At 31.6% G+C, this 15,169-nt stretch overlaps 1 protein-coding gene across 1 annotated transcript; it reads left to right on the forward strand.

Annotated features, from left to right (window-relative positions):
* The first annotated feature begins 6,979 nt into the window (after nt 1-6,979).
* LOC107023413 (probable boron transporter 2) lies at nt 6,980-12,630 on the forward strand. The gene is made up of 12 exons (XM_015224103.2): nt 6,980-8,228; nt 8,396-8,478; nt 8,567-8,759; nt 8,825-8,963; nt 9,414-9,579; nt 9,776-9,942; nt 10,032-10,205; nt 10,290-10,385; nt 10,716-10,853; nt 10,930-11,249; nt 11,594-11,864; nt 12,077-12,630. The coding sequence occupies exons 1-12, from the start codon at nt 8,125-8,127 to the stop codon at nt 12,386-12,388; spliced, it is 2,163 nt and encodes a 720-aa protein (XP_015079589.1). The 5' UTR covers nt 6,980-8,124; the 3' UTR covers nt 12,389-12,630.
* The last annotated feature ends 2,539 nt before the right edge of the window (nt 12,631-15,169 follow it).

The following is a 15,169-nucleotide window of genomic DNA, read 5'->3' on the forward strand; positions in this document are numbered from 1 at the left end:
ATCATATAGCTAAATAACAAAATATCATGTGATCTATTTTGCGATTAGTACTAACAAATTATCAAAAAATTGTGTTAGCTACGATGTGCGAGCGATTTAATTTTTTAGTGACGGTGGCATCCAAGCCAATAATTCGTGTACAACTTGCTATAACTAAATAAAATACAAAAAATCTTACATAAGCATAGTCCAATTCTCTCACATTACACTCAAAATTGGAGTGAATTTTCATCCTTTTTTGTCATTCTCATACTTAATTATTTTACCCCATCCTGATCAGGATAGTTTTAAATATACATATAATAAAATCTTTAGCTTGTAATAAATATAGACATATTTTTTTAATATTGAAGAACAACTTATAATCATAAAAAGTATACATTAAATTATATTATGACATATCTAAAAAATTGAATACAACTTAACCTAATAGACATTTTATTTAGTTTGGAGGTTATTTATCCTTTGAAGCACAAAACAATCAAAAGAAACCAAAACATCCAATCAAGATGTTAGGTTTCATGCATCATAATTAAAAAATTTTAGTACTATGTATATATATTATATTGAGGATTAGGTATGAAATAAAGGAACAAAGATTTGTAATGCTTATCTTGTTCTATCTTAGCTTAAAATTAAATTTATCTTATTATCAGAAGAGGGAGACAAACCCATAATGGTCACTTCCAAATCTCATTGCTGCATTGTTTTTTAAGGTAAAAAATCCCATATCTATGAAGAAATAACACAAAGGGTAGAAGTGGCGGTAATGGCGAAGTTAAAAATTTTTAACAAGAGGGTTTGATCAATCTGAAGAAGCAAACTCACAAACTATGTAAAAGAGTTCAACATATATACATAAAATATAAATTTAATCAGAAAAAAAAATATTTTTCATCGAAGGGGGTTTCTATGAACCCCTGAAGATATGTTGGCTCCGCCCCTGGTAGCGGGCATCTAGGCTATTTGGATTGGATATAAATATTTTGATTATATTTTTTAGTTTTTGACTTCAAGAAAATTAAATTAAAAATTATTAAGTTCTTGGATTAATCAAATTTGTTATTTTGGATTTTTGTGCTTACTATATTAAATTCTCTCTCAGTCCCAACATAATCATTCAAGTAACATGTTTATTTAAGCTTGAAAAAAATAAGATCCTACTTCCTAATATAAACAAAGTTTAATCATATTTTATCTATAGAAATCATATATAATACTAATATACATATAGTCCATATGTTCTTGGGTAGTCTTAAGGTTTATTTCTGTATTAAGTATAACTATTTGTAAGACTAATTTTGAACTACATAGCAAATTGATATTTAGTGTAACACAATATGACCTTGAAGGTCCAAAATATTATATATTTTTGGAAATTATGATTTTTTCAATTTCAGCTATTGAATATTAAGTTCCGTTAGGTTCTTTGATGTCAAATACTTATTCAACCTAAATACATAGGCGTGATAAAAAATTAGTTTTAGAAACATTTCCATTTTATCATTTACGTGGTTGCAAAAATAAAATAAAAAACACAATTATATGCAACTTATAATTAACTTGAAATATTATAGAGACATAATATGAATTAATTAACTAGCATTCAATCAATTTTTATGGATTATTGGTTCGATTTATCATTTTTTAAGTACGCTAAACCAATAACAAATCAGTAAGATATTTTTTTTTATTGGTTCTTGGTTTATTGATGTTTTGTAATTAAAGGATCGATTTTCGATTTACCTAATAAGAAAATACTCATAAAATAAATATATAATTTTCACTCTAATAATTTGACACGATACAATAAGACAAGCAAGTCAACTGTAAATGCTTTGATATAGTAAAACAAGAAATACAATGAGAAATTCCATCAAAACATAGATGAAATTTCCTATGTGATTTGTGAAATAGAAGTAATGTGACATGTGGAGTGTGTAGGCCGTAGTGTAGAGTATTTATAAAACGACTAGTTATATTAAATTATTATGAAAGATATAGCCATAAATTACCATTATATTAATGAGTTATTGGTTTACCCGATAACTCTATAGTAAAAACTGACACTAAATCAATAACCTAATAAATTTTTTTTATAAAATCACGAAAAATCTGTCAATCGAATAATAATAATCCAATAATATTTTTTCGATTGAATTTTTGCTTACACCTAAGCTTTCATGCAAATGAACTATATAAAATATTTATATTTTCCATACATATGTGCTTATGGAAGGATAGTGCAAAGTCAAAAAAGAAGATAATTAATCAATTTTCTTGGCATTAAAAATCAAAACTGCTGAGGCATTGACAATAGAAAATATCACATCAGCCTGCAATGTCTATTCTCATTATTATCATCACTATATATTTATTTATATAAAAAATAATTACACTGAGAAACCGTCCGCTGACTCTAAGTGGTTATAATCAATTATATATATATTAGAAAAAATTCACACTTTAATTTATATATATTTTTAATAAATAGTAAGTAGATTATTATTATTATTATTGTTACTTGTTTGCACATGTTGGTTGAGAATTGCAATCATCAATTCAATGAACAACATTTGGATCGAAAAAGTCAACTCTTTGCGTTAATTCAAAGTTTGACAAGATCACTTCATTAATGATTTTCTTCAAAATAGAGTAACTAAAGTACTGAATAATTCATTACTCAAATTATCACATCAGAATTAATTTTGTAACAGGAAAAAATTACTTAATTATACTTGTAATGTTCAAAACGTCATATTTAACCAGCCAAATACCTTTGTTATCCTCTAAATTATTGATAGGTGCATGACGTTATGGGCTAAACTCATAGTAAGGTTAACTTTTTGAAGTAGTTATGCAATTGACGCAAACACTTGCATAGGTTTTGAGAAATTAATATTATTATAAGCCAATGAAATGAAGATTGAAACTTGATCTTTTTTTTTTTTTGGTCAAATAGCCTTTTAGGAATAAGACTTAATTCACCGAAAGAAAAATATAATTGGGATTGATTTAATTAATTACCCAATAAAGGAGGCTAATAAAGACACACTAAATTACTAGTTTCATAACAGATAAACCCTAGCTAGGGTTAAATATATCCCCTCTATATATTTCAATCATGGAGATATAGTAGACTTCAATTATATACTTTTGTAGGACCAAAAACTGAACCGACTGTTTGGTGATTATTGTGTACTTGGCCAATGTAAAATAAGAAAAATGAAATATTAAAATCTTAACAAGAATAATATATTTAATGTAATTTCTTAATATAGGGCTTGAAAGGGTAAAAAGTACGCAGATTTTACTCTTAACTTTTAAAGCTAGTGAGGTTGTTTTTAAAAAATCATCGACTCAAATATTAGTTAAGAAAAAGAAAATACATACTATAATAAAGAAAATATTTAATTAATAAGGAAAATCGTACATATATATAGCATACCAAAAAGGAATAATGAGAACGGCGAAATAATGTACTAACTGAAACATAATATAAAATATATAATAACGGATAACCTATAACAAAAGCAAAAGACGTTACTAGCCTTATTCGGCTATTTACTTGTACTGATACATATTAAATTATATATATATATAATATATCATCTTATTTAACAAAAAAAAAAACAATAGACCTAATACTAAAATAGATACAATGTTGCCAGAGACCCCCCACCCCCACCCCAACCCAAGCCTAATCCAACCAAAAAGTGAGACAAAATTTTATATGCGGTCATAAAATATGAAATTAGCTATAAAATCTATCGTAATCAATATATAATCTGTTGCTAAATAATTCCAAACTAATTGAATTTGCTTATAATATGTCGTTGAATGAATTAGCATGTGATTATTGAACTGTAGCTATAAAATTTTGTCTGAAGCTAATTTTTTATTTTCTAATAACTTATATCAACCTTTTATTCTAATCTTCAACTTTCTACATTCTTTTATTTAAGGCTATATATTATGTACGGTAAAATTACACTATATCGAGACAGAGAAAGTGATTAATTAAATATCTTTTTGAAATACGGGATTGCAATAACTTAAAAAGATTGACAATATTAATTGATCAAGATGGAATAACAAATTAATGGTCAAACACCATGACTGATGAGAGTAAAAAATAACTGTAGCTAATGGAAGTGGTGTGCTAGTGGCTTTATCAATAAGATAGCATGATAGGCAGATCTCTTTTATAACACATAATAAATTAATACTATATAGTATCAATTTTTTAAAAATATATATTAATGATCTTCCACTAGAAAATGAAAGAAGATATATTAAATGAAATAAATTAAACTTTAAGTACATGCTGGCATTAACGAAAAAAAGTTAATTAGGTGCCTTTTAAATGTAGCAAAAAAGAGAGGAATCTCTAATTAATTAGGTAATCCCACTTTTACACTTAAAAAGGTATATAAGGGCCTTTTTCTTTTACATACATGCATTTGAAAACTCTTCCCAAAAAAAAATAAAAATATTCATCATGCAGTCCTAGGTTTATTTTCTCATTGAACATGCATAATTAAGATCTAATCATATGATTATTTTGTGTAATTTTATAGAATAGGGACAAATTACATCATAATTAAGGGAGGGGGTGTGGGGTGGAAGAGACGTGAAAAGGATTAGTTGACCTAATATATATATATTAAAAGTATTGTCTATTAGCTTAAAATGCGTGCTTTGCTGTAGCCACAGTACTCTCCCTTCTATTCATTTAGTTATCGCGTTTTAATTTTATACGTCTTTTTATGAAATGACATTAAAATTATGATTTATTTTAATTAAATATAAAAAAATATGATAAAATGTGTTATCGTGTAATTATAAATAGCATCAATTAAAAGAAATTTTGATTGCTTATTGAGTTTAATATATAATAAAAAAATAACATATTTTAAATAATTAACTTATTTATATAATATAAATGCTTAAATTATTTTTCCAAAATTTTAAAAAACATAAAACAAACACATAACATGAGTTATTGATGAAGGTCATAACATGTATATTTAATTTTTTTAAGCTCAGTTACAATAATATTAACTCCTAAATGTGGTTGACAACTTAGGTAATGTTTTTTTCTATAATAAATAAAATAAATGTCTCGTCGGTGCATTTATTTATTTTTATTTTCTGTATAAAATAATATAATAAAAAGTAATGAAGGTGGACAAATTGATGAATTTCAGAAATACTAACTTGGAATTTTAGCTAACTAAATTGTACGTCAATTAGCTGGCTATAAAGTGCCATAACTTGTTCTTAAGGCATGATTAATTATTACATTATTTTTTACTAAAATACAATTATTCTGTTTAAATGGCAAAAATGACTATATCTCCAATTTCATTTATGTTATTGAGTATGATGTGAAGTGTACATATTAGGTAATATTAACAAGTTAATTTCACTTTCGTTTAATTTAACTTTTAAAATATGTGTTATGGATTATGTGTTATGGATTACATTAATAAGGTGTTGTTGATGTTTTACTCTGAATTATTGCGACTTTTTTGATAGTTCAAAATAGTGGAACGTTAATTTATGTTCTTAAAAAAATTATGTCATACTCCAACAGTTCACTTAATTATATATGGATTAGAGGATTAGGGGTCGGAGTAACAATTTAATCAACAGCCAAAATATTATTTTTTATACTACTTTCCAATTTTTTTGCATTAAATTAAGCAAGATTAATTAGCTAAAGTAGTTAATTAAAGGTGAGTTTGTGGTTGTGTTCTTTTATCCACAGCCTTTTTAGCGATCCATTTCCTAGTCATGAAATAAGCTTTTCAGTTGAACACTGTTTTTGTCTCCCCCTAATATCTCCTAATTAACTAAACATTATTATTATTATTATTATCTCCTTTCCCTTTTACAAAAAGAACTCTGAAATAGTTAATTATTATTATTATTATAGTCCCATAAGTGGGGTTCACCAAGAATGAAGAATAAGGTATATGCAAATCTAATCGAGTGTATAAAAGATAAAAAAAAGTTATTTTCGATAAATCATCAATTATAATTTTTATAAATATGAAAGTGAAAAAAATAAGTATAACATCAGTGTCATATCAAATCCTGTTAAATCACCTCTCCACAATTTTTTTTGACTTTTACCTCTTTCAAAGCTATTATCACCAATCTCTCATATCTCTGCCTTTTCTCATACCTTCTGAAGAAGACAAATGCTTCACATATCTAAACTATCTCAATCTGTTTTTTCACATTTTGTCAACCACAAAGGACACATTGAACTTGCACCATTTATCTTTGTTCCTATTTTTATCTTTTCTAATCCACACATTTATCTAAGCATATTCACATTTCAGCTCTTTTTATCTTCTAAATGTATAATTTCTGACCATTCGTCTATGTTATACAATGTAGTTGGTAGTCTAATAATCACTCTATAAAATTCACATTTAAGTAGTATGAGGGACACATTCGTATTACATAGTATCTTAGATGATGCAAATTTCAATTTCATTCATCTCACTTCAGTACGACGTGCGATATCCTCATCAATCTCCTCATTTCCTTAAAATTCAAAATAGTCAAACTTTCTCTTTTATAAATAACTTGTATATCAATTCTTACTTACCGGTATGTCTCTTGTGATACGACACTAAACTTATATTCCATATACTCTATTTAATCATACTCAACTTAAATCCTTTCGACCAAGGGTGGACCCACCCTTACCTAAGAGTGTCAAGTGACACTCTTTTATCGATTCTAAATTAAAATTTAATCTAATGATCAAGATATTGCGAATTTCTTTTAAAATCATGTGTGTTCTATTTCTATTAACCTCGTAAATATTTTTTTTACTGACACCCTGAATGATAATCTTGATCTCTTATATGTTATTTTTTTTAAAAAAAAAACACTAATAGTTTCACTCACCAAATAACTACTAGTTCCCTTTTTTTTTTTTTTTCTTTTTCATCACTTGTTTGTTGGTTTTTAGGAGTTATTTATAGTGACTCACCTCTCACTTTGTTGAAGCCAATAATCCCTCAACCATAGAGAAGCTTACTTCCATCAGCAACTCACCCATTCCTCCTCCATATCTGCATTGAGTTTTCTTGCTACATTTTGTTAAACTTCCTATTCATTTTCTTCTATTGACTCATGTAAACTGGTTATTGCTCTGCTCAAATAACTAATTTTCCTGCCTAATTTTTCTTCAAGGGTTCTAATTCTAGGTAATGTAAGAGTGAAAAGCTACTTTCTTTGGTACCCCTTTGGTTAATTCATTGTCAAAATCATTCCTTTTCAAGTTCTTGATAATGGGTTCTCGTTAAATCTTGCTTTCTTCATATACCCATTTGGTTAAACTTACTTTAAACCACTAAAAATCACTTTTTTCTATAAATGGGGTCTCGCTAAATTCGTGATTCTTGGTATTTTTGTCACCAAATAGCTTTATCAGATAGTATTAAATTTCTGACATGTAACTGAAAATTAGATCCCTGTTTGCCCTTTGTTCTTGTTGAAGTGCATTTTGGTGGCAACTTGTATTCTCTTTATATACATGTAATGGATCTAGAGCTTTTCGGAGTCAACCGTTAATTCGAGATCTTTGTAGATGGAGTACTTCATTTCCTTTCGTTAAGTTTTGCTTTTTTTAATTAGTTATGGCTTTACTCCGTTAAATTTATATTGCTTGTGGTCCTATGGAATTCAAATAGGCTTGTTTGACATATCTCTAGACATATATAGTATTCATTGCTAACTGATTCTTTTGTTCTATACTAACTTGTATTCTTTGTAAATCTGTTAATATGTAGAGTTAGATATATATAACATCTTATTTTATGGACCTTAATGAAGGTCAGTATACAGTTAAATTAAATGAATCAGCCAATAATCTGTTTTATCCTAAACACTCTAGTCATGATCAAGTAAGTGTTGTTGTCTTCCTGCCCAAAGTTTTTTTTCCTTTGCCTATGCAAGTCTAGTTGAGTTTGATATTGGCCTCTCGAGTCCCTTCGATCCTGTGTTAGTTTGTTGTCCTTTGAGTTTTCTTATCTGTCAAAACGAAACAAAAAAAGAACAAAATTTCCACCCTTCATTTCGAACAAATTTTGAGTGATCATGGAAGAAACATTTGTTCCTCTACGTGGAATCAAGAATGATCTCAAGGGGAGATTGTTATGCTACAAGCAAGACTGGACTGGTGGTCTCCGTGCTGGTATCAGGTTAGCTGAAGTGCAACTTAATTATCAGTGATTTGCACTTGGAAAAACATTCTCTTTCAGTTAAATTGTACTATTAACAGTGTAGTGCATAAGTAGTAGTAGTAAATTATTTTATTCTCTATACTTTTTTTGGATGCATAAAAGTTGTCTATCATATGCTGTCGCAGGATCCTGGCTCCAACGACCTACATTTTCTTTGCATCAGCAATTCCCGTTATTTCATTCGGGGAGCAACTGGAAAGAAGCACCGGTTAGATTTGATCTTTTCCTCTTGTATCAGCTACCTCTTATTGATGGTTTAGTCACTGAGATGTCATTTCTGTCAAATGTTATCTCAGATGGAAGTATAACTGCAGTGCAGACTCTTGCTTCAACAGCACTTTGTGGTGTAATCCATTCCATTCTTGGTGGACAGCCACTCCTTATACTAGGAGTAGCTGAGCCAACTGTCTTGATGTACACTTTCATGTTCAACTTTGCGAAAGATCGGAAGGACTTGGGTCCGAATCTCTTTCTAGCCTGGACAGGATGGTAACTACTGAGCATTCTCAAACTCCTAGCCTCATCATCATCCTTTCTAACATGTTTATGTGCAGGGTTTGTGTTTGGACCGCCTTTCTGCTTTTCTTGCTAGCCGTTCTGGGGGCGTGCTCCATAATAAACAGATTTACACGTCTGGCTGGTGAATTATTTGGCATGCTCATAGCAATGCTCTTTATGCAAGAGGCTATTAAGGTAACCAAACTTAAATATGTTGTATGATCCTAGTTTTCCGTCAATCTTCTGATCAGAAAAAAGAATTTGAAAGCAATGCAGAGTGCATCAAACCAACATAATCACGAAGAACATAAAAACAAAATCTTAGTCCTGCTATATTTTTCTCAGAAAGTAGCATCCGACTTACGTTCACTATAATGGAAGCTTTATCTTTGTGAAGCTCTTAGCTAAATAACCAAAAAAACTTATGAAATTTATGTCTTCTTCGAACTATTTTCAGTATTTGGTGAGCATCAGTAAAGCCAGTTATGAGTTATGACCCATTTCTAGAGTTTTTCCACTATTGGCTGGTTTGCACCAAAGACAGGGCTTCCACCAGTTTGTACAATTTTCATAACATATTGGGACAATATTCTTAGAATTAGCATAATGCTTTCCTAAATTTCAATGGTTGTCGCAAAAATGCAGGGTTTGGTGGAGGAGTTTGGCATACCTCAGAGAGAAAATCCTCGTCAGGCTGCATTATCACCTTCTTGGCGCTTTGGAAATGGAATGTTTGCACTAGTTTTATCTTTCGGGCTTATTCTTACCGCACTGAGGAGCCGTAAAGCTAGATCCTGGCGCTATGGAACAGGTTTATTATTCTGAATAACTATGTGAATATTACTGATAACAGAATGAAATTTTGTCTTCTTAAAAACATATTATCCTTAATATCTGATATAGTTTGTAGGTAAGACACTTGCTAATAGTCATCAATTTAGAATGGTCATTTCCTGTTGAAACTAAGGTAATTTATTAATTTGCTGACACTTCAATGTTGTTCGAAGGCTGGTTTCGAGGATTTATTGCTGACTATGGTGTCCCACTAATGGTGCTTGTTTGGACGGCTGTTTCTTACATACCAGCACGTGATGTTCCACAAGGGATACCACGGAGGCTTTTCAGCCCCAATCCATGGTCACCTGGAGCTTACTCAAATTGGACAGTTATCAAGGTGCTTTCCTAAAAAAATCTGTAGTATTTGATCAATCTCAAGATCATGGATTTAAGATTTGAGATATTGATATCCATTTGATCCTACAGGAAATGATGCATGTTCCTCCTCTATATATTGTCGGAGCGTTTATCCCAGCCACAATGATTGCTGTCCTTTACTATTTCGATCACAGTGTTGCATCTCAACTTTCCCAACAGAAAGAGTTCAATCTAAAGAAACCTTCCTCGTATCATTACGACCTCCTTCTTTTGGGCTTCTTGGTATGCTGTTTGCTCTGGCTTTCTTGTTTGTTAACATCAATTTTACATTATAAGAGTACATTAATAACGTTCTATGTTCATTAGGTCATAATATGTGGTCTTCTTGGCATTCCTCCTTCAAATGGAGTCATTCCACAATCTCCAATGCACACAAAAAGCTTGGCCACTCTGAAACATCAGGTACTGAAATTATCTCTCAATATAGAAGTCTACACGCTCCACAAATTGTAACCTTGAATTGGAAGTTTACTTTCTTGTAGAATAATGCAAGTCCAGACACCAGCTTGCTAGGCAGTAGGCACATGTGAAATCTTAATTATTCTTATTGTTTTATTGAAGAGTAAGGAAATAAGGATTATGTAATCAAAACCACATGATGGCCCAGAATGGAAAAAGTTTTTAGTTTATCAAGTATTTGTTTTCTCATGCTTTCTTGGTAAATTTAGGATGATCAGTCTAATTTTCTTATGTCAGAGAGTATTCTAATTTTCGCACTTCTATTTGAAACAGCTTTTACGGAATAAACTTGCCTCAACAGCGAGAAAAAACATTGATAAAAATGCAAATCTTGGCCAATTATATAGGAGCATGCAGGAGGCTTACAATGAGATGCAGACTCCCCTTGTGTATCAAACTCCTTCTGGCCTGGTAAATAGTGAGTCATTTCCAAATGGATAGGATTAAGATAGTTAAAATGCTTATTGTTACAGTGTTCCTTTAACAGGGGTTGAAAGAGCTAAAAGAGACCACAGTTCAACGGGCATCGAGTACCGGGTACATAGACGCACCAGTCGATGAGACAGTCTTTGATGTGGATAAGGATATTGATGAGCTCTTACCAGTAGAAGTCAAAGAACAGCGTCTAAGTAATCTCCTTCAGGCGTTAATGGTTGGTGCTTGTGTGGCTGCTATGCCTATCTTGAAAAGGATTCCTTCTTCTGTTCTCTGGGGATACTTCGCTTTTATGGCAATAGAGAGCTTGCCAGGAAATCAGTTTTGGGAGAGGATATTATTGCTTTTCACTGCACCAAGTAGAAGATACAAGTAAGTCACTGCCCAATGCTCCGATCATATCTCAGTCCCTACTCTACTTCCCATCTATTTTGTTCTAATATTGTTTCATAAGTTATAAGTGTGCATGTCGGATCACATCCCAGAGAGAGGTCTACTGTAATTTAGACTGATTAGAATCTTTAAAATGAGATGACTTCTTAGTGAACTAAAAGCTTTCTTTTCTGAAAGACCTTAAAGAGTTGGAATCTATCCTCATTTTCACCATGACCTCTTACAGTTTCCCGCGAGGTTCTTATATTATACATATAGAATGTAGTCGATTTTGTCTCTGATATCGCTTCTGGTATACCTTTCCTAATCTGCACATTTGTCAGGGTCTTGGAAGATAATCATGCAACATTTGTCGAGACGGTACCTTTCAAGACAATTGCCTGGTTCACCTTGTTTCAGACAGTTTATTTGCTCCTATGTTTCGGCATCACATGGATACCAATAGCTGGTGTTCTTTTCCCTTTGTTGATCATGCTTCTAGTCCCAGTACGCCAGTATTTGCTTCCCAAGTTTTTCAAAGGAGCACATTTACAAGATCTAGACGCTGCAGAATATGAAGAAGCCCCTGCAATAGCATACAACATGTCCTATGGAGTAAGTTGTCAAAACCTTCCTACATCTTTCAGCTTTTAAAAAGAAGTTCTCTTTTTATCCCCTTCAGTCTTAAATAACGTTCACTACCAACCATTAATCAGAATATGAAATTTGGCCTAGGGAAGTTGTGAATGAAAAAGTTTTTGATGGAAATGTATGATAGAAACTGTCCTGATATCATCTTGTTGATCCTATAATTTATGCACTTGCAGGATCAAGATCCTCAGGGAAGACCAGCCTGCATTGATAGTGGTGAGCTTCTTGATGATATGATCACAAGAAGCCGTGGGGAGATTCGGCGTTCATGCAGCCCAAGAGTAACTAGTTCAACTCCTACCTCACTTGATGAAATCAAGTCAATACACAGCCCACAGTTATCTCAAAGGGCTTATAGTCCAAGAATCAATGTACTAAGAGGAGAAAGAAGCCCCAGATTCAATGGCAAGGGACTTGAAATAAAACAAACTCCAAGCCCTCAGCCATCTAAACTCGGTCAAAATGATCGCGGTCCATCTTCCACCTAGTATTAACAAATATTGTTGTGAAATTAGAGTCTCTAGTTGTTCTCGAGAGGTCTTGTCTAAGTCTTAAGTATGTGATTAATCTTTTCCTTGGCATCTGTGTTTCCTTGTTTGTGTGTCTTTACTGGTCTTTAACAGTGTATCCTGTTTTATTGTGTTGTGTTCTTGTATGCAAATCAAAATACTCTGGGCAGAGGTTAGACAAACCATTATATCAATGAATAAAAGAGTGATAATTTTCTTAAGTACAGCTGTTTTTGTTAGCATTTTACATATCTTCTGTTACTGCATTTTGTTTCATCTGCATCTGTATCTGCAGTGAAGTTTATCATGTTACCTTTACCACTCATCACCTACACAGCTTAGCTTCTTTAAATGGGGTCGATAAATGAGTGTGATAAGGATAATAATTTCGAGATATTTAGAATATCTTTGTCTATCTCATCCTACCAACCACACGTAAACGACCCCAGATGTTAATTAGATAAGTATAATAATGACAAGCTAGGCTAACTTTTTGTAACTTAGCCAATTGGTTAAGGGGGTACACAACCTAGTGGAATGTATACAAGCCCTTCCACTCTATCTTCAGCTTCTAATTATTATTCTAATATGTTAAAAGCAACCAAGTATCTTTGTCAAATGTTAATGGAGACAAAAATATGAAATAATTGCTGATATTTTTCCATTTGTCTAAATTTAGGAGGACAACATTACTCAGAGGATTAGTTTAACTGCGTGTAAGTTGATCGGGACACCCTTTTATTAAAAAAGAAAAAAAGCAAAGCATCAAAGTATCTTGCCTACCCAACTCCATATAAAACTTGAGTGAGATAAAGATTTTATGACCACTTTTTAGATGTCATAAAAAGATCTCTTAAACCTAATTTTGTAATTGGTCTTTTCATTACCAGATCTTTGTGAATTATTTTATCTCCTGTCAATAAAATCAATTACATGATTTTTAATACTCAAAAAACAATACAAAATAAGTATATGTTTACAATTGTATCAATGATGTCAAGATACTGAGAATTCCAATTTGGTGTCAAAATCAACATGCGCATGATTTAGATACCACTTAAAAGGAGATCAAATTAGGTATACTTAATATGATTAAAAAAGATAGAGAGCTGATGAGACTTTAACTAAAATCTCGAGTTTGATCCCGAAAAATAGTGAATCTGAATTAGTCGAAATACAATGTAATACAACATGCCTAAATATATATACAGATACATAATATGTGTTTGTGTATGAGTTAACCTGAAAGAATAAAAATGCAACTCGACGATAATGACTTTGGGGTTACACGTTTCGAATTAATAACACTATACTTCAATTTATGGCCTGTAAGTGTGTAACAAGTTGCCACTATACTTCAGATCACATAATTAAATTAACAAAAGAGATCAACTTGGTGTTACAAGTCATAATCTTGATAAATTAGGACGTGATATGACACGTTCATATAATTTTTTTAAATAAAATTGAGAAATTATATGTTAAAATGCGTTACGTATTAGAAAACCTCTACTTTAAAGCAATAGCATGAAATAATTAATACTCCTGAATTAGTTAGTAATAATAATCGATAATGAAAAAGCAACTTTCAAAACATTTGGTTTTCTACACTACATTGGTGGCACTAACTTGATCACAGCTCCTAATAAAGCTTATCACTTTTTTTAAAGAAAAAAAGGAAAATTTGTCATCTGATACACAAACATTTTCCGTAGTCATGTAGAATTTTTAAAAGAACGTACTAAGAAACGTGATAAGACAACATACACGCCTTATTCTAAATTCAAAATTACAAGAATTAAACTGCAATTATACTTATAGCCTGATGGTTGTACTAGTGTATTTTAATTTTTCGAAAAACTATGTCACATGCTTTGAAACAAAACGCCAAAGCATTTGATTTTTAGAAAAATAATGAAGTGAAAATTAGTTCTTGTAATTTTATCAAGTTTCAACAGGACTGGTAATGGGCTTGGGCTTGTAATGCAGATAAGTCAAAATGAACTCAGCAAACCTAATGGCCCAATAGGGCCATTGACCCATTAATGTAGATTGGATGTACATTTACAGGCCCAAAAGTATAGTATTTTGTGTCTCTTTTGGGCCGTATAATTTTGAAAAGTTACACATTTGGCCGGACATTTGTTTTTGAGAAATTTTTTTTATTATTGCCGACCTGACACAATACTCAACATATGCGGTGAAATTTCACTAAGGATAGTCTAGAGAGGTTATATGAGATAATTTTACTCAGCACGAAGTTTAAAAAAGAAAAAAAGATAGTGATTCATTACTCATCTGTACTAGCACAAATAGTGTCAGAGGGGATAGTGATAGTCGTGGAGTCGTAACAACATTGCATGTTATGTTCACGCGGATGGAGAGGGACTCGAACCCCCGATATTTCTAAAAATACTTCAATTTTCAAGACCGTCTCTTTCAACTGCTCAAACATCCATCCCCTTCGAGCTTCGCCTGCCCTATCCATCCACGCGCTGGCAGGTAGGAGCTTATCTATGTGATCCGCTACGCTTCCCTGTGCCTATCGACGGATTCTATTGCCTATCGGTTAGCGAAACTTTTCCAGTAGTACGAATCGCTACGCTTCGCCTCTTTCTATATGATAATATGCATGTTGGTTGCTGTGCTCCTTGCGGATAATAGCAAGAGAGTGAATAACGAATGATGTCCAAACTCAAAAAGTGATTGAGTCCGACTCAAGCGAGTGTTGTGTGATTATAAATCATTTCATTATGAGTA

Source organism: Solanum pennellii, chromosome 6 (assembly GCF_001406875.1).
Source record: "Solanum pennellii chromosome 6, SPENNV200".
Classification (NCBI taxonomy): domain Eukaryota; kingdom Viridiplantae; phylum Streptophyta; class Magnoliopsida; order Solanales; family Solanaceae; genus Solanum; species Solanum pennellii.